This window comes from Acanthaster planci, linkage group LG08, assembly GCF_054643075.1.
Source record: "Acanthaster planci isolate LZ-2023a linkage group LG08, COTS_SCS, whole genome shotgun sequence".
In the NCBI taxonomy this organism is placed as follows: domain Eukaryota; kingdom Metazoa; phylum Echinodermata; class Asteroidea; order Valvatida; family Acanthasteridae; genus Acanthaster; species Acanthaster planci.
In genome coordinates, this window is record NC_141784.1 from 18486622 (window position 1) to 18511190 (window position 24569).

At 42.2% G+C, this 24569-nt stretch overlaps 1 protein-coding gene across 1 annotated transcript in view; it reads right to left on the reverse strand.

Moving 5' to 3' along the window:
• The window catches only part of LOC110984544 (dual 3',5'-cyclic-AMP and -GMP phosphodiesterase 11A-like), a 78164-nt gene that overhangs the window by 11663 nt on the left and 41932 nt on the right, over window positions 1-24569 (reverse strand). The window contains exons 5-7 of the mRNA XM_022244833.2: window positions 23844-24096; window positions 19979-20046; window positions 7125-7268 (exon numbers count right to left, since the gene is read on the reverse strand). Coding sequence (XP_022100525.1) covers window positions 7125-7268; window positions 19979-20046; window positions 23844-24096 — 465 coding nt within the window. The remainder of the gene's footprint in view (window positions 1-7124; window positions 7269-19978; window positions 20047-23843; window positions 24097-24569) is intronic.

The following is a 24569-nucleotide window of genomic DNA, read 5'->3' on the forward strand; positions in this document are numbered from 1 at the left end:
CAAATCATGGCTCTTTATCATGGCTCCAAAAAGCCCAAGCCATATTGCCATTTCTTACATCTTCTTAAATCTCTTCTGTTTTTTCTACTTTTTTCGATTTTGGTTTTTCTTGGAAAATCTTGTGTTATTAGTTTAGAGGGCACACAATAGAGCAGCCCCCCCCCCAAAGTGCCAACTTTCTTTTCTGTACATCTTTTCCTTTCTTAACTTCCTTTTCCAAGGGGGCAGGTGGACGGAGGAGCTGGATTAACTACACGTACATGTACAAGACCATGTACCGGTAGGCTAGCCATCTTATCCACTCAAGTAACACTCACCAGGGCCTCCTGATTTCATCTGTACATCTTTATTAGGGACTCCAAAACTCACGCCGCCTGTGCCGGCTTGCAGCAGTTCTGAGTTTTGTGAACTGCTCAGTTTTCAATTTCCCTGCATGTGGGCACTGCTAATTTACCGGTACATGCAGAAAGCCTGTGACTCCTGCAAGTGAAGCGCACTCGCGACATGGAAGAGCATGGCTGCCATGCAAACAACCTGAACAACAAGACGTGATGACTTTCGACACTGCATAATTAAAACCTTAAATCAGTGAGAGTGCCAATCAAATCATTTGTAATTAACTCCCGGGTGCAGCGGTCTCCCCGGAGTGTGACAATTACCAAAGGCGGCAAGCCACGCACTAAGCATCTAAACAGAAAGTGACATTTAATCAATGTTCCAATAACAGAAGACAGGTGCCCATAAGCGGCAGGGACGAAGGGAAATGTCACTGAAACAACAGTCTGGAAGGATGATTACACCCTGTGAAAAAACAAACCCCGGTAAGTATTCATCCCGATTCCAGTCGGCTGTCACCTTCGTTTCCCAAATCTCAAGTACATGTACGCCAGACACCAAAAGACATGGATCCTTCAATCTGAAGGCAGGGTATGGTGTGTAGGTACCGGTAGTGATGAATATGCGGTTGTAATGGTACATGAATGTACAGCAGATGTACATGTAGGTGCGATTGGGGTCGTTCCTTCAATTTGCGGTCAAATTGTTTTCCTGCCCTGTAAGATTTGGTGTACGAGTTTGTAAGTTTAGAACAGATTCTTTCAATTCCATGAGTGATTAAGTATCGCAAATTACATGTACCTTCTGAACAACTAAAAAAAAAAACAGTTTCAAGTCGATTTCAATACTGGTGACATAAGGGCTTTGCACTGCACACTCACTGAAAACTTTACCAAGGAGGACAGACACACAAAGGGAACAAAGGGTGCTTCCCTGTCCTCGGTAGTCAGTCCTTTGTCCTCAGTGGTACAGTGCTAGCACTTGTGAGAGTGTTACACGTTGAACTGGTGCGAGATACGGGAGGGAAACACAATGCCTTCATTCTCTTCAGTGTCGCAGGCGTGTCGCTTGCTCAAATGGCGCACATGGTAATTGCACCTTTTGGGCAGAGTTATCCATCTTGCGCCTTCGGCGCTATACGATCTTTGCTTTTGAGTTCAGAAAAGAATGAACAAGTGCAGAATGTACCAGTACCCGGTAGCTTGTGGGGAGAATCATTTACTTGAAAAATGCATCTTCCACGAACATGCCTGCAGAAGATCATGAATATAGTTGAGTTGGGCGGTATTGAGAATACACTTGGATGCACCACCTATCTAATTATGTTCACACGTATTTGGTTTCGCTGTAGTACATGGGAGTACAGTAGTTTTTGTCTGAAAATGCACTAACATGCATGGATGTTCACATGCATGAGCTTCGGTGCTCAGGTAGGAGGTGAGGCATGTGGCGTTCACTCATTGGCCTAGCCAGTGTCCAATCCAGACCATCACAAGACCTATCACAGGTCCACACACAAGATGACGCCACAAGATCAATCATCATGAGACTAGTCACAAACAACGGGGTGAGCAATGACAAAGGAATGCTTTTGTTGCAGTTCAGTTGAACAGTTTGTGACTCAAATTCAGACCGGCGGTCTCGTGGGGTCGTGTGATACGGTCTTAAGAGCTAGGTCTAGACTTCAACCATGGGCCTCAACCTCTCTCTTCATAGCCAGTGAGGCCAACCTGTGCACAGAGCCTGTACCCATTGTGATTGAGACATCCACACAAAACCAGGAAAGTAATTTACGCATCTTATAGCTTATAGTTTCCGCAATGGTTATAACGATTGTAGACAGCCTGAAAGATTTTAAAGTGCCAACAGTGAGAGACAGTCAATTTGCCAAGTTTTATGCACACAGGGTGGACAAACCGAGCACGCACAAACGCTCAGTTAATGGTAAGCAGGGTAAGCCAAGGGCTTGTTATTCTACCAGCAATATCTGTCTAACATGTGCTATTTGATGGGGCAAATTCCAAGTGAAAGATTGGGACTGTGCATATACCAGTTGCTTTCTCAGTGACAGGGATGCGTCCCGTCTCAGATTTTGGTCATGCCATGGTCCTTCAGCGTCATGCCTGAGATAAATGTATCTTAAATACACATTGATACAAATGACTTCTCCAAACCACACTATCCCCAGTGGTAACTAACTTGGGATAACTGTTTACAGCATCCATGCCCCCTCTATCAACACAGGTAATTCTGAAAGGAAAATGCAGCACACATCCACGCATCACCTGGCATACATGTAAGCCAGGGTATTCCATTACAACCCTACCGGTCATCCATGACAGGTGTCCCCACAGTGATTGAATGAGCCAAAAATCGGCCTGCAGAGTTCATCACTCAGGACTTCATCTAATAGACGCTGGCCTGGTACCATAGTATGGGACCTTTATCTACATTCAATTGATGTTGACCTACTTGTAGCAGATGTTCCAAGGAGGCAAACTTGTCTTCACCGCTCGCAACATGTGCCATCCACATGCAGGCATTAGAAGGTGAAGTCCTGGTAAATAACATCCTCAGAGAGTTGGGTTCAACAAACTACTCATATTTGTTTTGTTGGGGGACTTCCCAGGAATAACATATATAGTGAATTGGGGAAACTTTTCAAGTTTGAATTCTGGGATTCACACACAAAATAATCCAAGCAATAATACAGTATTATAAGATTTGAACGGGTTTTAGAGCACATTTTCCCAGAGAAAGACAAAGGTGCATATTTTGTCCATTTAACAAACATCTGAAACTTGTAGCTGTAATTAACACGTACTTATAAAAGTTTCTCAGTGTTTTACATGTCGAAGTTAACAGGATCACTATTCTAAAATGTTACTCATTCACTGTTGATCATTCCGAGAATCAAATCAAGATGCATGACAAAGGCTTTTCCTTTCTGACGCGTTCTCACTTCGGCTACATCCTGTTAATTTCTAACTGCATATATAAGCCGTGTCTCATGGATAGCTTGACAGTACTTACTCTACATGCACTTTACTCTACTTTATCCTACTCTACTCCACTAGCAATTCATCCCAACCCTCTCAGCCATGGTTGTTGAATCAAGTCACGGTGAAAACACACTGCTAAGATTTGTGTTCCGACAGTTTTCACAACTACCGGTAGTACATGTAGCTGTCATTCCATCCTATAAACCATGTACTTACAACTACAGTGTACATGTATGCATACTCCTGGTACATACTGTAACATGCAAAACCCTACTAGACAAAGATGTCATCATTTTGTCATCAAAATCAGTCATCTTCCAAAAGTGGCATCAAAGGCATCAAGAAGGCAGCATTTGGAACCCCCCCAAAAAATAAAGAAACAATTAGGATTTGATAGTCCGGCATGTCATATCAACCCCAAATGAGGCATCAGTTGTGGAAAAATAAGACATCAAAGAGGCCGCACTATACATGTATGATGCCCAATCCTAAGAGTCATCAGAATCTGAAGAAGCTCATGGCATTAGGATCATTGATGCATCAAAATGTTGATGCCAAGTACCAGTACAATATATGGTGGTTACTGCTCTTGTAAATAACTCTGTGCATGCTACTGACATTTAACTGTATGGTAGCTCTTAGAACTGCGCATGTATGCTATGCCACAATTATACCCAGCAAGATGGGACGGAGGGGTACCCCCCCACAAATCCAATCCCTATACACATCCGAGAGTATTGTTACCTAACACATCCCCCTAGATGTCTGTAAAGAATTCCTGAGATTCCTGTCAAAGGTGGGGGGTACTCTCCATCCCATATCTTGCTTCATATAGCCGCAATTGTCACACATTTTGTATCCAGTATTTCAACGTTCAAAAAGTAAGAGCTCAGCCAACAATTATACAGGCAGACACTGACACCCTACATTTGAGCCATGCAGATGCCCTTTTTGTTTCCTTCAATCGCTCTGTGCTACCAACATCCGAGCTGTGTGACGTAAAGAGCCAGCTGAAAGAGCACAAAACATCCACCGAATCATGGGCATGGGCGTGGCTCCTGGTCATTTGCATGATCGACACGTACGTTAATACACAACTGTGCGTCAACAGATGATCGTCAACCTTGTCATTTTATACCTCACGAGCCCATTTCGCACACACCCACGATCCTCTTCGATGGCACTATATACACTTGCTAAAGTCCAGTTCAGTGAACCCTGATGAAGATGGGCTGATGTCGGCTGGAGACGTGTTTGCCAGCGACGATAACAACTCGTATGAGTCCCATGCTCCTCAGCTCATGATGCGCCATGTTTGCTCTCGGCTCAAAGGGCTTTGTGGAGGATCATATAGCCAATTTCAGAGGGAGTATATTGACAAGATAACTGATGGAGTTTGATTTTTTCTTTCTATGACCAACATGTGCTCAACTGCATTGGAGGTACTGGTACAATGTACATGAACTTCTCATTTCTGGATTTGTCATTAGAAAAGTGTCTGATCCAATTCAAAATTTTCTCAGGACAATTTGACACGCAGCACTGCGAGGGTGAATTTCCAGGATGGCTCTGGGACAATACCGGTATGAACGTAAAGCTGCACTGAAGACAGTTTTAAATCACTTGAGAAAAAAACTCTTTTATCCCCAAGCCTCCAACACAGTTATAAAGAAGCCTTTCATCTACACTTCAAAATTTGGACTAAGGAGGCACACCTACGGTTCATATATCTATATTCCCCTAAAATAACCTAAAAGCAACAAGAGCGAGCTCCAAAATTTCTTACAATGAGAGGGATGAAGAAAATGACACGTACGTGTAATTCATCTGAAATATTTGTATAAACTTGACCATGGTAATTACGTACAAATGTACACTGTATGCATCCCAAATGGACCACCCTTGTGAATTAAGATATTTCATCATTTCTGCATCAGCTACGGTTCAAATCTTGCAGAAAATTACAGGGATGGTACATGATTAAATGTATCTGCCAATCCACTCCCAGCAAAGATTAAAATAGAAAGATCCAAACACTTGAAAGAGAGAGGGTTTAATTTTGACGGAGTCAAAATTGTTTTCAAGATGTATTTTTGCGTTGGGGAGATGTTAATTATATATAACAGGTTTTGCCCTTACCCAACGTATATTAATAAGCACTGTATGCTCAGTGCTTGTCCGAGAGCTTGCGAAAAAAACCTCACAAGCTTACTCGGGTGGGACTCGAACCCACGACCTCCTGCTTACTAGTGCAGAGTCTTAACCACTCGACCACCGAGCTTGCCGGGGTTGGCTGGCCGGTCCGAGTCAAATGAAGCAGCGGGTACCGCGAACTATTTTCAAGATGTATTTTTGCATTGGGGAGATGTTAATTATATATAACAGGTTTTGCCCTTACCCAACGTATATTAATAAGCACTGTATGCTCAGTGCTTGTCCGAGAGCTTGCGAAAAAACCTCACAAGCTTACTCGGGTGGGAGTCAAAATTGCCTGTCCAAAATTGTTTTTGCCAACACATACATGTATCTACCAGACAGATGGCTTTGTGACATACAGGAAAGGAAGCTCAACTTTACATCATCAGCAACGTCCAAGAGCACGAGCATTTCTTGTCAGCCATTTTAATTTCCTCAAATTTCTCCCGCGAATTGCAACTCCTTTCGTCCTGGAGCGGTTTGGGAGCTGCCGATGTCGTCACTTTGCTCGTCACTGGCGAGGCCTACAGAGATCCGGGTCAATCAAATCACATCCCGGATGGGATATTTAACTCTTCCGATGTTATTTTCCTGGTAATGGGTTGTTGAAATGTAATGAAGTGGCATTTCTGGGTCTGGTATGAAACCAGACAAAACTGAAGGTACAAAATAAAGAATTTGCCAATCAGAGAAGAGTGGAAACAGTACTGAGTAAGGAAGACATCAAATGTGTTTTTTAATTGTGTGGATCTGAAAACACATTTCTACAGATACAGTTCAAAAACATTGTTAAAATATTTCATTTCGGTTATTACGCAAGCAGTAAGGAGCACGTACATACATGTGTAAGTGAAGAGTTGCAGAAACAGCAAAATAAATTTTGCATTTAGAGAAATTCAACTGAAAAAGATGCTCAGCCCAGTCATTTCTGCACAAATGGGGACTGTCTATTGCCTTGTATCTTGAGACTTCTTGAAAGTTATAATTCAAAAGCAATATGAAATTGTTGAGCGACAAATTGATCATGTCCAATGGATTTGCAGAGTTGTAGGAATGACTTTTATCTGCATTTACATCTGAACTCTTCATCAGGTGTTCAACTTATTACTCAACGAAGATCAGACTTTCCAGATTTTCCAGATTCTCCAGAAAAGCTGAAGTGGATTTTGTATGGGAAAATGCTCTGTGCAAGGACCTGTTTGTTCCCATAGTCTGCGTCAATCGCTTTTCGAAAAGGGGGGGGGCATAACCTTGATCAGAATTAATGAGAATTAGGACAAAGCCCTAATGGCGTGGGGTCAGAAATGGTGCCAGCTACAGAAAATTGGGGATTCCCTTTCCAAATTTTGGATTTGTAGATGCTCTGTGGTGCAATCTGAGCCTTCTGACCTACCTGTACCTTTGTAACTCCCCCTGCTTTATAAAAATAGGGTCCAGAAAAAAAGTGCGTGTGGAGGAAGGATAAATGACATGATTTCCCCCATCCCCAAACTTAAAACAGTGGGGTACATGCCTCCTCCCCCGTATCCCAACAACTAAAGTCCATGTATATTCTGTATCCATTGAATCAAAGGAATAAAGGCCTTCTACCTTTAAGTCCTCCACCTCCCGGGAGGTACTGCAGGCGTGGTAAGACAGGACCTCCAGTGCCACTTTTTGCCTGGCCATGGCCTTGGCTATCTCGTTGTACATCAACGTGTTGTTGATTCCAAGACCGCAGAATATGGTGAAGGCCTGGTGCAAACAGGAGTGAACAGGGTAAACAAATCAGATTACATCTCGTCAATGTGAATGAAGAAACGTGAATGGGTGCGGCTAGGATTTGAGCTGGTGGCATCTGGAACATGATACGAGTGCTCTACCATCTGATGACAGGTGATGCATCTGTCTAAAATGGGCATTGTGGCTAGTAATACGGCTATTCTATGTGACACGTAAAAGGCAAAAGCCAGGGGTGAGACTGAAGGAAAATGAGGAATCCACGAAATCATCTTAAGAGATTTAGAGGGCTGCACAGCAGTGAAGGGCCTATGGTATACATTGTACATTAATACAGGAATAAATATGTGCTTGGCTGGTCTTAAATGTGCGACCAGCTCAGGAGAATGGATGCAACTTATCGGCGTTCAGTCTCATACGTTGCATGTAGTTTAAGACCAGCCAAGCACATGTTCATTCTCATTTATAAACACCTTTTTAGTCAGAAAATCAAAAGAAGTCAATACATATGTATGATGGATTTCTAGAATCGGATGTCTAGATGGATTGTTCTAGAATTTTACTTTCATTTCCCTGAAAACCCCTGTCCATTTTATTCAACATTCCTTGTGCAAATCGTCCAATTGGTCCATGCACATAGACTCTTGACCAATCAGAATCGATGAAACTGTCTTGTATCCAGGTGCCAGTGTGTGAGTTATGCAGCCTGCATTATCAAATGTTAATACACATTCAAGTTGCAGTTGTTGACTAGGAAAGACTGTCTGAGGTATTTATGAATGTTTATGTGAAGGGCGTTCCTTAAAATTCCCATTCCTTGTGTTCTATATAAACTTTTATATAAAAACACCTTCAGTGATTGTTTGAAAATCCTGATATCTGGTACAATCCTGATAAAAATCACCCCTGAAGACCGTAGGCAACAGCCACAAGATACCTGGCCGATTGGGACATAACCACATCGGCACAGCTAGTGAATACTTTCGCTTTATTCGGTTTTCAAAAGAATTCTGAAAACGGTCAGTCGGACGGACGCATGCAGCTCAGAAAGTGAGCGCCAAATTAATTGTGCCTCGGCCGGAGCGGCAATCAATCTTCTTGCTGAGTCAGACAGGTGTGAAATAAAACACGGAACGGCAGAGTAGGATTCCAGCTTTTTTTATTGTCAGCTTCTTTTATTTTGAATAGAAGGAAGAACAGGGTATGCTCCATATGTACCGGTACATGTACGAGCCCCTTGGTACATGCTTATTATTTCTGCAAATTCATGTCCAATTTTATCACCACGGACTCATTTCCGCACTGATTCAAAGTACACGTTATCAGACAACACACAACCTTCTCGGTAGTCTGTATTTGTTAGTTGTTAGGGGGTTCCTAGGATATTGAGGTCATCACTACGTTGTGGAGGCAGTGGTAAGGGGCCGAGGAGATTATGCCAGCATGTAAACGGATAAAAGGATCTCATAAGTAATGAACCACCAAGACTAGCCAGGAAATTCTCCCCTCTGCCCGAGAATTAATACCCAAACATCTAGCCTTGCACATTCAGAGATACCCTATCAATAAAGACCTGAAAGACCAAAATTACATACATGTACGTACAGTACATGTACATGTATGTTTGCATCCCCCCCAATATTACTGAAGTGGTCGAACATCTTGGAAAATAAACACAGATACTGGAATGGTGAGATCGGCAATTTTACCTCCTCCAGAAATTGCCAGAAAACAGCTTGTTTTCATCTAACATACTTTTGCAAGTAACTGTCTCTAGCAACACACTTTAAATTGTTTGTCTCAACAAAAAGTGAGAAGTGGCCTGACGTTAACATCACCGGTAGATCACAGTGTCAACAAACGCCATCTCGGATGAAGTCTCTGAAGACTCCATCATCCCCATCTAAGCAGACGGCACGGCTGCATCCTACTGTTCCTAGGGGAGGCAAGAAACTTAGTCTGAGCCTCAATCTCATTACACAACTCCCCCAGCCCTGGAGGATGCGTCTATACCGGGTATTGATCCTTCTCCAAATAGCCGCTACCTGGACAACAGGTTGCTTCGGGATATTAAGGATAGTGGGAGGGGGGAGGTCGGAGGTACTTATCTGATCAGGATCCATATCAACGCCAAGTATCATCTTCCAGACCTTGGTGGGTCAGCTTTCACTGTCCACTCGGCATCCAGGTCAAGTTATAAGATCATAAGGACAAAAACGTCGAAATCAATTAACAAAAAAAAAGTTTGGAGAGAGTTGGGTTTGTCAGCCCCCTCCCAACTTTTTTTTGGCCAACTCTGACTGTCAGGATCTCCACTCTCTTCTCTCAAATTACCTCAACCCAGAAAAGAGTTTTTAGAATGTAACATTTAAGACTCCTCAAAGTAAAACTACTGGCTGACCTACAGACTTGGTTTAATGTTTTCCAATTACCGGAGCTACCAAAGCATGGGAGGTAAACTTGAAGGAAAAACAAGAATTTTCAAATCCCTAAATAAGGAGACAAGTTATTAACCATGACAAGTTAATGCATTCCGTTCTGCTGCCTGGAGGTTCTCATTGCCCACTACATGTACACGATAGTCCGGTCATGACCTTCCTCGCGTTACACATACTATTAATGGAACAGAGCAAACATGTTGTTAGTCATTTCACTTGTCACCCTCGGCTGAAAAGCCTGACACCTTCGGGCCAGTTATGAGGGTTAGCAGGTGTGAGCCGGAGGGGCCTACACGGGGAGACCGCTCTCCTCAAGCTGCCATGCAGGTGCTGCATAAAGCCCGCGGAGGCCACCGGATAAAAATCGCGGTTGATACATGTACATGCTTAATGAGCCAAGAGGGGGAAAAAATAACTTGCACAATTCAGCGGGATCTACTGATGTCAAACACTTCTCTACGGATAGATTACCGTAAGTGAGCATGAAGCCTGTGTGAGCTGGGTTTGAAAGATGCCGGGAGAAACATTGCACACGATCAGGATTAACACATTATTTCATGTGCAAGCAGTGTACTAGATCATTCCACAGGTATCGATACAATGTAAACCAGCCCCAGTATCGACTGCTATCCAATATGGAGAAATGATGCAAAGCTTCACAGTCATTTGCACTCTAAAGGCCAGTTCATACTTGGTGAGGAAGCAAACACAATTGCGAATTTGTGACATGAGATCAAATGTTCGCATTGCAAATATGCACAAGTTGAATGCATTTCAACTCCAACCAACTTGTGCTGCAAATCTTTGGCGATGTCGCATTTACGTTGATTTGCACATTGAAAAGCTCTTGTATGAACTGGCCTTAAGGGGGAGCAAATATTTGGGAGATTTTTCTTGAATAAAAAATTGCTACAGCAAGCACTTTAAAACCAATTAATACTATCAACTGCAATGTTTTAAAACTGTACCAGTTTTGGGAGGAAATTACAACTCGTGTATACAGAAAAATTTATCTACAATGTACAACTCATCTAACAACTAGGTCACACCACCGCAGAGGTCCACATCGGCATTCAAAATGATAAACAACGCAGGAAAACAGCTCCAAAACTCATCTCTTGAATGGCAGTAAGCACAAGCATCACTTCAATGCACTGTACAGATTATGCTAGAAACAGGTCCAACATGCCTGAGGCACTGACATACACATCCCCCCCTCCTTATCAAGTCAACCTGAATGCCGGCCACATTTATCAAAAACCCATTACCCAGCGAAGCCAATAATTAGTGAAACGCATCCAATCTCATGAATGCAGGCCCACGCCGCGGCAGCTTCTTAAAAAGGGGGGGGGTTGTCTCCTAGACAAATGGACGTGCACAACATGCAAAATCAAACGGGGGGGGGGAGAGACTGCATCTGAGGTGGTTGGATTTACCCAAAAGAAATGGGGAATTCTCATGGGAAGTCACGGCCAGGACACAAGTACCATTTGGAAGTTTGCCTGCGTCTCAGCATCGACCATGTTTGCACAAGGGGGGAGGGGGAGGACGATAAGGGGAACTATTTTTTTTTCCCAATCACATTCACGAATCGGACTCATTAAAAAGCCGGAAATTTTAATCACTGTGCTGCAATGACATGTATTTCTGACTTGTGTAGAATGCTAATTGTCCTAGCCGATGCCAGTGTATGCTCTGAGAAAAGAAACAATAAAATCTCATGCGTGATTCAAACCAATTTGCACAATTACTGGTATATGTACATGTTAATCTCCCTCCAAAATGTCCGAAATAATGAGGCGGAAGGCAAATATGGAACTAAGTTTAATTTAACTTAATTTGTAAATTATGCAAAATATCAAGCAACATACCGGTACAAACGCCAACTTGATTCCAAATGAGATACAATGTACCATACGTACTATTTGATAGGCATTCACCGTGTTCAGGGAGCAGGTTCTTTTGTTAGGGAAATCTGAACCGACTTGTGTGGACATTTCTGAGTCCCCACACTGTTTTTGGTCCTCAGAAAACATGAAAAATGTCGAATGTATGTCCTAACTACTACGGAAGATCTGTTGCGTACATGTACACAAAAGTTGCTTGCAAACTTGACATGCTCAGCAGCAACTAGCTGAAAACCAGTCAACAACAATACGCAATGCAGGGAATTTTGACCAGTACGTTTTTTGTGTGTGTTCATGTGTCCTCCGAGCTTACAGATTTTAATTGCGCTGAGTTTTATGAAACTGGTGTCGGGCATCTCAGCAATAAAATGAACTTAAGGGCCAGTGGGTGCTGTGAACCACATCTTCTGAAAACAGAATCATCATGGTAGCTTACGTGCAGATGCCAACTTTGCATGCTAGTCCCCTGAACAGTCTTAAGCTGGATACCATTTCTGCCTGACGCATTATTCTCCGCCCCCTCCCCCAACCCTTTTTTTGTTTACTGCAGTACGAGTACGATACCTTGGTCTGGAGATCCAAGAGTTTAGACTTCATTCATCGATATCACTTGAAAATGGGAGGGATATTGGAGTGGGGCCGCCTAAATGGCAACCTGGCATGAGTGTGAAGCGGACTTCTTTACAGCGATTGGGAGGGGGCGGGCGGGCGTCCTGACATTTCCCAGGGAATGTGAAGCAATGCAGTCATGCATATCTTCAATTCAATCAGGAAAACGCAGGTTGGGGAAGAAGGCGGGGGGGAGGGGAGTGCAGGAGACCCCTGTCAGCCAGAGGGCAACAACAAAATTGATGCTGGAAACAGGGTAAGTGGGAGTTGAGCAAAGTGAAAAAAAATGGCCACTGGACGTAAAGATGTACTGGAAAGAGGAAGGAAAGAACAGCAAACAATCTTGAGCCGCTGTAACAAAAGGGATGAAAAAACCAACCGAACATGATTAAGACCTGAAAGACCGTTACTAAACTTGTCTGTCTACTTTTACTTTGTGAAGCAAACAAACAAAAACAAGTTTTTTATTTGAAAACAAGACTCACTTTAATGTCTCTGTAAAATAACAGCAATACCATCCGTGGCCACTATTTTGCCGATACAATCTAGCGGAATGCGTACATGCACGTACATGTAACAGTAGCTTGAGGAAGTTTTCTTGTAAGGAATAAATAGCCAGTCAAATTGGTCAGGCTTGTTTTGAAACAACTCCACTTGTGGTGCAAGAATTTAATGGTCAACCAACTTAAAATACCCCCCCCCCCCAAAAAAGAAAGGAGATGCCTGGCCGTACATGCAAGTGGGTTGTGACACTTTTGCCACAACTTTTTGTGTGCAGAAATGTTCACAAACGGTACTACATGTGTGGAGTCAATATGCACGTATGTGTACATGTATGTTTCTGAGGATTTGGTAAGAGCATCATGCTACTGCAGGAATACGTCTGTGTGCACAAGTTATTTGTATTTCACAGAAAGAAAGGAAAATTACATGTAGGACACCAGTCAACAAACTGGAATTAATCAAGGAATGAAGGAAAACGCAAAGCCAGTTTCTATGTGTACAGTTGAGACATACATGTACACTTAATAAGATAACAATCTCAATATCGTGGCAAACTAAGAATTAAGAAAATAGCAGTGAATACATTGAGTAACTGCAGGTGCTTTGTTAGGTAAATTTTATCAATATATTGAACAAGTGACATTTGATTTACTGAAAACAGCTTGTCCCCTCGACACTGTGTTTTTACAAGTTGCCTGAAGAATTCACATCTCAAGACTCCTTTCAAGTCCCCACTGCAGCCAGTCAACTATTTGCCTGAGAGAGTATTGAAAAAAAAAACACAGAAAAAAAGCACACAAAAACTAACACCTTTTCACCGCCACTCCAGCTGATTTTGTTGTCACATGTGCGTGGTATATACTGGTACATGTACATGTACTGTACATGTATGTACTAGTACAATATGCATCTATACCAGAGAAAAATTCTGGACAAACGGCTAAAACTACTGAATGAATTGCATCAGTGAATTTAAGGCCTTTTGATACTCGGTATGTTGTTAACTAGGAATTCGCTATGCTACAATGTATACTGTATGTATAAACTGTAGGGTAGAAAATAAGACTGGCATAATTGCTGATCCATTTGTTTTGAAGTCACATTTTTTATGCTTACCTTTATTATTATTATTTTTCAAATTGTTACTTTTAGTCCTTGTGTGTCATTTAAATTTTTGTGGCCCATTGAAAATCAACTTTCTTTCTTTCTTTGTTGCTGATGAAACAAAATTAAAAGCTAATCTTGGAAGAACATTCTCCTCTGAAATCTAAACAAAAATCATACGAGTAGTAACCCAGACCCGTGGAAAGCAGCACAGACAAACTTTGAACCTACTTTTTTTTAAACGATTAAACTGTAATTTGTGGAATTGTAAGATGCAAGTAACGATGCTCTGATGACATCCCACAGTCTTACTGTGAAAGTCACTCGAGAATCTTTCTCCCGTTCCTGACTTCTGCGATTAAATCGTCCAGATAAGTTTCCAGTGGCCCTGGTCGCTTTGCTTGAATATCAATAAAAAAAAAAAAAATGCCAAATCTGGTCCCTGGATGTGGGCGGGAGCTAATCCATGATTCATCATGGTGAAAGGCAATACCACAGATCAGGTTCCAGACCTCAGTCCACATCCTGATTTTTGGGGATCCCTCTGCAAACGTACTTCGTACAGATACTGAGGGATGCAGGCCAGTACAACCGAGAGACCAAGTTTCCTCAGGTGTCACCTTGTGTGTACCGGTATACGTGCAAGGTACCCTAAATATCAAGTTCAGGGAAATAAGAACTGAAGTGCCCAACTTTATTGCCCTATTCAGTTCCAATTCTTCTAGAGTGTTTAAGTTAAGTTTTTCCACTTAAATTTCTACAATCTACCACTAAATGTACCGCAGCACAAGAACTTCATTAAATATGACTCGGTGGGAACAGCAGCTCCACACATGAGCAAGGTCAAATTCATGTGAATTTGGGGACTTTGAAAGCTGTATTTGTTAGATTATTAATTTTGTGCTGACGGGGGATAGCACGGAACAGTCAGCCAGCAGATTTTTCCAGCAGAGTGTTGATAGACACACGATACATTGTAACCACTTCATAATGTACATGTACATCGCAGGCATTTCCTGTTCCCCCAAAACCTTTTTTCTTTTTCCTTTGGTTAAATTTTCCAGTGCCTGACAGAGCTAGTGAGATACAATGACACTCACTGAGAAGTTAGCAATATGCCCACATGTGTACACTGCCATCCTCAAACTACAAGCGGCTGTATACTTAGTGGACGAGGGGAACCTAAAAGCCACCTCTATCAATTTACACCTCTGGGATGACAGTGAGGGGAAGGGAGTGCAAATAGAGGAAACCTTTAGTAACCATGGCAACCAGTTTTTGCTCTTCTTCCTTCACGGCAGAGAGCAAATACGTGTACATGTACATCATACCAGACTGCACCGTGGCTGGGGGGGGGGGTTGTCTCGAGATAGCGGTTGACTTTGGATAATAACCGCAATCTTGTAATGGTATGATAATTACTGATTTGGTGAATGTGAACATGATCACTTCAGTGTCTGACAAATAACCCTCAAGATGACTCCCATGGAATTTTTGTTATCTACCTTATACAAATTTTATTGTCTGCTCTGATGGGATCCATGGTGTTTTGTACACCCCAGGGGAGTAAACGGAATCCTCAGCTTGCCTTGGGAGTCCTAATCTGGCCCAAGGGTGCACAAAATTCATGAACCCTATCAAAGCAGGCAATTGTTTTGTTATATCACGGTAATAGCTTAGGAGTCCTAGGGAACATTAGTGAAATATATTTTATTGTTTATAGTAGAACACTGCATTTTACTAAAATTGTCAACAGAAGAAAGTTTTATCTAGTAAATTCAACACTTCAGCAGGAAACTGCCATCATTTCATTTAAAATTGAACTCTCAGAGTAAACTGGTTAATTCTGTCCCTGGTAATGTTGGAAACCTTAGGTGTCTTCCTTTTTTGGTGCAGATTTCACAAACCATTTGTACAAAATAGGAATTTTTCTTCATGCTGATGCTGGCCTGCTCAAAAGTCACATTTCTGATCTTATGTTTGGAACAGAGTTTCCAAAGAGAGAAACCTCTTCTTTGGAGGCAACCTGTTGTCATCTGGCTGCATTATTACAGTAAAATTAGAGCAACATTTGCACAGCTTAAATTAAAGGAGATGAACAGTGGCAAACGATGTGAAGGACAATGACCATCCTAACAGAAATAATGCTTCACTGTCCCCTAACTGCACATCTCACAAGGACATTCATCAACTTATGTAGTACCAGTGTAGCTTCTACCTCATAACCGAGGTCACACTCGTAAAGCAGTAGAAAGTGACACTTTCAACAGTGGGAAATCAAGGTACCGGTAATGTGCCAGTACTGTACCTGACTGACCAGTGAACACATGTGCTTGTGGCTTGTCATGTGATCGTGACTCTGGACCGAAGTGCATGTATAGTACAGATGGGTACAGAGATGAAACATTGGCCAAATGGGTCAAATCAAATGGTGACAACTACTTCTACATGTGGTATTCCCCTGCCGGACGCCTGCAGCTCAAACAACTTTCTGGCCATGGATAGACTTTGTTTACGTTAAAGGTCAGTGCTAGGACTAAAGAAATGATCAAGCACAATGTCGCTCTGGCTGGAAACTTTCCCTCTGGCTTACAACTGAACTTAGGACTATGCAGACCTACATGTACATGTGAGTACTTCCACTTTCCAGGTAATTTCATTTTAAGGACTGATTATTACTCTTGAAGGAATTTAAAGGGAATGAAAAAAAATAAAGAAATTCTTAGGGAATACCCTTAAATCTAGGAAAATTCTGAGGAAATTATCAAAATCCACACAAATTTGACAATAATCTCCAAATCTAGTAGCAAATTTCTCTCGACAATAATTCTCAATGATTAGTTGCTTTTATTGGATACTCTACGTATGAGAACTCTCAAGGTTTCACTTCACAATCACTTGAAACAAGACTAGTGGAATAAAACCTGCTGTGCATGTGCTGTGCACACAAATTTATTTGCTGTTCTGAGCAGTGCTGTACGGAGAATATTGAAACGAGGAGCCACTGGCCAGGTGTACACACATTTGCAAAATACACAAGTTACCGCACATGCACAAAATCTGACAAAACACACAGAAATATTATTCTGTCAATTATCTGCAGGACAGACAGGCTCTGGATTTTGTGCTTGTGGAATAAATCAAATATGGCAACCAATTATACGGAAAGAAAAGCTGAAAGGAGAGACAAGGCATGTTTGTTCTCTTATGTTTGAGTATTTTGTACCTGGGACCGGACCAGACCAAGGGAAGCTTTGGTGTCAAGCTTCAAATACGGTACATCTGGGGCTGAAACCAGTTTACTGTACTGGAATTTTGGAGTGCATGGACTGCTAGTGCATTATGAATACGTGAAACTTCTCAGCTCCCCATACATGCTCTATACAGTGTGCAACCGCAAACCAGTCGACTCGGGTACCTAGCAGTAGTACCTGTGTGTGCGTGTACAGTGTATGTACATGTACCTACACGTAATCTATATGCACATTGCAGTTAAGGTGGGCTTATGCTGTGTACATGTTCATACTAAAATGGAGAAAGAACCGCGGGATCACAGAGACACAACGCTTGTTGCGCGTACATTAAGAAAACTGGGCAGCGATCGTTCGAGAAATATGACTGACAAGGTGTACTCCTATGTACATGTACATTCTTCAGAAGAGACAGGATAATGCAATGACCTCTGTCTACCCTCTAAATGAATAAAGAAGCATATTAGGCCTTTGGTATTTGATATTTTTGTGATAAGAAAATGGCAGAGGGTATTTGGTTAAAAAAAGTTTCATTTTGAATGTGGAATAACTGGTGAAGAGAAATACATGTACGCGTACACTGTATGCTTGTCATAACATTAACTGATGAGGATGAAATGAAAAGCATTTCAGACAGACAGGTCCAGAAATCTAAGTTTTGATTTTTGGACCTGAGGAACAAAATGAAATTATTCAAAACTAGAAATGCAATTCCAAGGAACATGTACCGGTGATGGCACCACCTGTTCAGATTCGCACGCCCTTTTCTCAAAAAAATTCTCTTTGTTCATGAATAACCAACAATGAGATCTCTTTAACTGCAGGACTACAATTTCCACTTTCGTGGAGAACTGCCGATGTGTTGAATTTAACCCCTCTCCTCCCTTTTTTGACAAATCCTAAAATTCCCAGCTACTGTGTACCCTCAGGTCTCCCTTCCCCCTTTGTGCCTCATCAGCAAGCCCTGTCTCCCTTGTGATTCCTCTAACACATATCCACCGCTCCAGCTGTCAGCCTCAACGTCCCCGGCCCGCATTCAATCACATGTTCCCCCCCCCCCGTCCAACGGAGTACTTTTATCTACAATATGCAGATAATTCAATCAGACCACATTCCCTGATTTCTCCCTCTGTGCTCACTCAGCGAGCGAACAGGGCGCAGGGGAAGACGTGACATGACAATACTGCCGGTATTGCAGTTTCGTCAACTTTGTATAAATTATGCAATATATGTGAGCTTCGAAGCATCGACAAGAGAAAAGGAGATGCGATGTCGGGCCGGCTGAATTCTGCAGGGGTGTGAGTGGCCACTTAAAATTAAAGCTGGAAACAGCTGGCAAAACGATGAATTATGTAAAAAGTCTCCATACGTTTGTACACAACAGGTGCACAAAAAAGCTGAAATTCAGGGTCAACACCTACAGTAAACAAACAAGCTGAAATCCGCTAAAAAACTGACTTTTCACACTTTTGATTCCGATCTGATTTCTTCCATGCCATCTGTCATACAGACAACATTACCCTGTCTGACATGTATGTGTATCCGATAAAAATTAGAAAATTTGACTGAGCTGCAAAAATCCTTTGACAAAGGTTTTTTCAATTTTTCGTAATGGCATAGGTTGAAGCTAAGATTAACAGCTGTTGTGAGGAAAGGTCACATGGCTGCCCTAGTTGAAGCGCGAGAGTACACCAGTATCATAGGCCTTATAATGCAAGTTGACTAATGAGCGGGCAGATTTTGTGTGCACTGAACCACATGCCTAATGGCATGATTCATTATTACAGGAAATCCCTCTATGCACCTGTAATGTGATATAAGAGTTTTGCCGTCCTTGAACAAAATAGTGGGATGATCCATTTCAACCTCCAGATATTAAAAAGGGCATGCAGTACTGTATATGCCACGCATGTGAGGACGGTGCTGCGCAAAACATTTAGGCCTTCCAGGTACTATTCACGTGAAATACAAGTCAAGACTGCTCAGCACTGGAAGTGAAATGCGACTCCAAATGCCACGAGAAGATCTCGAAGCAAGCAAAACAACTCCTCTGGAAAAAAAAAAAATCTGAATTTACTTGTTGAAAATTTTGAATGAGTACCAGTATGTCCTGGACTTGACACATTTGCGAGGTGTGAACTCAACGGGCCCTATTGTACAGGCTGCGGTTTGTCTCTTCAGAGCACAGAGGAGGGAGACGAGGTAATGTCACAAGCATACACTCACAAAAACTGCGCTAAACATATTGACCTCGAGAGTTTCAAATGGCCTTTCCCGTATTCTTTAAATGACAGCAATGGCCCCTTACATGTATCGGTACGGTGTACATATCATACCATACTCTACTTTCAACAGTAGTTTGTGGCTGGGCCCATTACACAGTACATGAGAATCATTGAGCAATCCTATCAAGAGACTACAAAATGTCTCCCCTGACATGGATAAACATTGGCTGTTTTTACCCATTGGGAGGCACTGATAACAGGTGGGATGAAGGTGCTACACAGTACATGTACATCAGGCCACGTGGGTCTACATGCACACATGGGCCTACACAAATTCAGAATTTGACAGAAGAAATCAAGGGCATGTATACAGCCACCCATCTTTGTACGAACAGGCCAGGGGGCTATACCCTAAGCTTCTCGCATGCCATTCACTGTCATATGAATGCTGAAGTTCTGTGTCAGAGTTGCAGCTGGGGCAATACAAACACTGATGCCCGATACTGGAGGTTGATAGGTCCCCCCCCACCTTCCACTTCAGCATCCCACTTAGAAATCGATTCTATGCTCTCCCCAGCCACGCCCGTATATTGACGCTCAGTCACGCACACCGATGGTATGACTACACATGTACACTTTAACTGAGCTCCCTACACAAGCACAATCACGGTCACATTTTGACCTTACCTCAAACAACTGTTCGTCATTTTCGTCGAAAGGGAAGCCATCTGTCCGGTTCAGAATCTGTGCCACACCTGGAGAGGCAAATGCAAACAATTTTTGTTTCACCAACTGTTGAATAAAGTGCACTCCAAACAGATGTTTAATCTTTCCAGTTGTTTAAAGGGCCCTTGTTTTATGCAACTGACATGACACCTTTTTTAGTTCTTGGAAAGAAGGAACAACCACTGATGTCATTTAGCTTCTTCCTCTAGGGTCCCTTGAGGTAAAGTTGACCAGCGTGAGTAGAAAAACAGTCTTCTCTTCTGGAAAAAAATTAATTCAATGTACATGTATACTGTGGTCCAGACGTACAATGTATCAATGGCTGGAGATATTTCTAGATGTGAGAAGCTATTGCATTGATCATTACGACAATTGTGTGTATTATTGCAACTGATTTTGTACATGTACAATGTATATGGCTCATTCATCAACGATCTGACGGTCAAATATTTGCACAGTGAATTATTCAAATTGAATCAGCCCTAACCACAGGTGCAACTGGACCAGTGTTCTTTACTGATCCTGTGCGAGATATGGAGAAAACTGCTCTGTACCGGGTATATCCCTCACTCATGTTGTCTTGAACCTGTACTTCATGTACATGTACACATTTCTCTGGGCCTTGTTCTACAGAAACTAATTATTAATTATCAATTGATCAATCCTCCAACAGATGATTTCTTTTGCACGAGAAACAATACTTTCAACACAATATAGTTATAGAACTATGAAAAAGTTCTAGAACTGGTTCCAGCTTGGTTCCCCATATGGTACTGTACATACTGGTACAGTGTGTGCATGATGTTCCAGAGACTTGGTTTATGATGTTTTCATCACAACCATGGACATACAGGCATATAAGCTGTACATGTACAATGTACCGTACCGTACAGTATATGTACATGTACATACCCCTACATAATGATGCACCTCTGCAGCCCATTTTATTAAGCTGCACTATCAGGTGTAAAAACCTAAAAGTCTTGAACAATGTATTTTCATTGGCCCAAAACAATCATATGAGTGGGTGATAAATACACATGTCAACCTCAACATTGGACATTACACTGTGATATCACAAACTAGTCTCCACCCCACAGTCCAAGCTTTGACATGGGGATCGCTTGACAGACTATTCACTGGTACTGTACCGGTACCTACCAGTTTGACATACACGTACATACATGATAGTAAACTCTAGTGGGAGTTGCAAACTGCCATTTCAGCACTGCCTTTTTCTGTTCACAGTTGAAGTTTGTTTAATCTTCTGGTTTCCTTAAGTTTAATTAACATGTAGACCTAATTGTCTCCGGAGCTTGAAGACACACGCAGATTTTTACTGAACATGGTTTTTATGACAATAAAGGTACTGCCGTCGATCAAGCAAGACATGTTTGTCTGACAGTGATTAAACCAATATATGCAGCGCAATGAGTCAGTGTGTGTAGTCCCACGTTTCTGTGCAGCACATGCACTGATTGATTCAATTAAATTGGAGACCTTAAGTGAGGAAAATATCAAAAAGAATTCAAGAAGAAGCTGTTAAAAAAATGATTGACTGCTGTGATGGGGGACATAATATTTTAATACCCGAGGGACTCATATTTTGCCCCCAATAACTTCAGGGTTGCTGAGCAAGATCAGTCGATCAGAATAATCACATTATTTGATCAGTTGATCCTCTGTGAAATCTCCGACCTTACTTCCTTTTTTGAATCAACCTTCCACACCCGACAATAAGAACAAGCAGTTGTCCGAACTTGGGTGAAATTATCGATGGACTACTCAGCAAGATCAACCATTGGCACAGACATCGACCTATGGAGCCAAGCAGAGACACTGCAGATTACACCTACCAAAGCGTTGTCAAGCCACCATCAAACCCTCCCAGAACCTTCTGCTATGTACATGTACTGGTACATCTGCGTCTATATGTCTTTCTCTGTTTAGCACTGCAAACTTAAAATGCCATCAGAGATCAAGTTTCGGGCACCACAACTGGGTCCGCACGTCAACAAAGTACATTTCTTTAGCATGTAGGTTGTGTACACTTCTTGCTTCAATAGGACTGGTGGTTAAGCTTTCTCCATCAGCATCCTCTCTTCACGATGCCCCGAGGTAGTCATTTAGTCAGAGTCTCGCACCCGATTTCCGAACGGTCTCCAGTGTCAGGTTAACTGATTCTTACACAAAGAGAAGCTCATTCTGAAAGCCGTTTATTCTTGCGCGCCAACAAAGGCCGCAATCTGGAGTCTGGGCAGGGCTGGGGAAAAGATCGAGAAGAAAGGAGAAAAAAAAAAGAAAAAAAGAATCGGGGCAGCGCGGGCATTCGAGAGGAGAACTCGATGCGACAGAATTCATTACCCGTGCCAAAAACGTGTCTCGTGTAACCGGAGGGCAGCCATCGGTCGCCAACCAGCCCTCTCTGTTTCAATCAATGGTGCGAGTGCAACCTGATCAGGTGGGGCTCCGCGGCCAGATATGTGTTGCAGTCTTCCAGCAGCGGTGCTGATATCGCTAAGGTAAAAAAAAAAAAGCCATACGGTTCGTGAACCAGTGTTGTTTCGTACATGTGTGTACGTCGCATGTCGTCAATGCCCGCACATGTCAAGGGCTCACAGCGCATTCAAAGTACGGTATGTATCAGCTATCTGATCTTTTAGTAGGCAATTGAATTTCTGATGCAATGGCAGCACATGAGCACAACAAAATGTGCATGAATGAAACATTCCTGTACTTTAGTCAGTCCTTCTGGGCACAATGTCAAACATCTGCCTCTGATTACATAATATGTACCGGTACTCCGTATATCTGCATACATTTACATGCATGTTATCTACAGCCTCTGCAACTTAAAAATGATCACGTTTACATTTCTAATAAGCCAGTCTGGTACACTCCCCCGGCACATGCCAAAAATGAAGCCTGTCTGAGGTTACTTGTATGTATGCAGGCATGTATATGTATGCGTTCTTCGTTCTTGAATATCCTTCCTATTTAAAACAGGCTCATTACACTGTAAGCATAAAAGTCAAAGCCAAAAAGCGTTGTGGTCGAGTCCCTTTGAGCCCTTTGGTCTTCAGCCTACATGTATATCAAAAACTATTCAAATGAACTGTGGCACATACGAGCATTCCATTGTCACTGTTCAAACCTGTTACCTGTGTTGGACTGGTGAAAGTGACGAGACATGTGAAGAGATTTTGGAAGGACTCAAAATAGAAATACAGAGAAAACTAAAAGCAAATTGTACAGAAACAAATCAAGCACAACTTGTGGCTTTGGGCAGCACGTACATGTACATGTAATCTTAATGTTTAGAAATTTGTCGGTCCCCGCTTTTAGTTTTTATACAAAGTAAACACTGTGTCGGCAGACAGCTTTGGTAGCCCTAAGTGTTGAAAGCTGTGCAATTTGGATAATTCATTTGGCGTCTTTGGACATGTACACCGGAATCATTTTTCTAGATTTTAGCTACATGTAGGTTGTAATTCTTCAGCCTACAATAGTTCGGGGAGGTGCGTAACAAATTTATCTAATATCTAGGAGCACGAGCTACTGGTATAAATTGATTTCACAAAACATGATGCTCCTTCACTAACTTCTACAAAATTTCAGTAATGTACAAGGGAAAATTACAGCTTTTTATATGAGGACAACTTCCAAAACAGTCCTTCGCCCACCATGTCCAATAGTCTAAGGAACCAGGTGGCAATGTTTAAGCCCTAGCACTGTCCAAACAGCACTTCATTGCACTCAAGAGCAATTCTTTCAGGGAAAGAGAAACCTCAATATTGAGGTTTCATTGAAAAAAAATGAAACCTACCGATAATCTGGTACTTGTTGTCTCGGATGGGCATGCAGAGTATGGAGCGGGTGTGGAATCCGGTGGCCTTGTCCAGCTCCTTGTCAAAGCGGGGGTCGTTCTGGGCGTCGTAGATGTTCAGCGTGTCACCCGTGGCAGCGACGTGCTCTATGATCCCGTTGGAGAGTTTGACGTCGCCACTGCACACCGTGTTGTTGCTGTGCCCATTGTGCAGGGTGGAAGGGAGGTCAAAGACTTTGGAGAAGGTAATGGTCTGCGCACATGAGAAGGCCGAAAAAAAAAATAAGCAAATAAAGAGATTGAAATTAAAAACTATCCTTAACCAAAGCCCCTCCACATGTGAAAATTGGAAATTTGAGAATTCGGGACTGTGGGATTTATGTTGACTGTCCAAAATAGGAAATTAAAAGTTAATTGATTGATGCCCACTGATCATACACACGATAATGTTAGCGTTGCTTCTTAATGTTGTTAATCCTTTCTTTTTGTGTAGGTACAGTACGCACATGGATGTACTTGTACTAAAAAACTCGGAAAATATTTAGTTTTCTTGAATTTCAAACACTGTAAACTTAACTGGATTTTTGTTGATGGTTTGATGTACAGATAACCCTAACCCCCCAACCTCTTTTGTTTCAGAGAGGGGCTAAAATTGTGTGTACCGGTGCATGTACCTTTCCCAGTCAACAAAGGGTTCATACGACCCAGTTACCAATACAAGTCCAG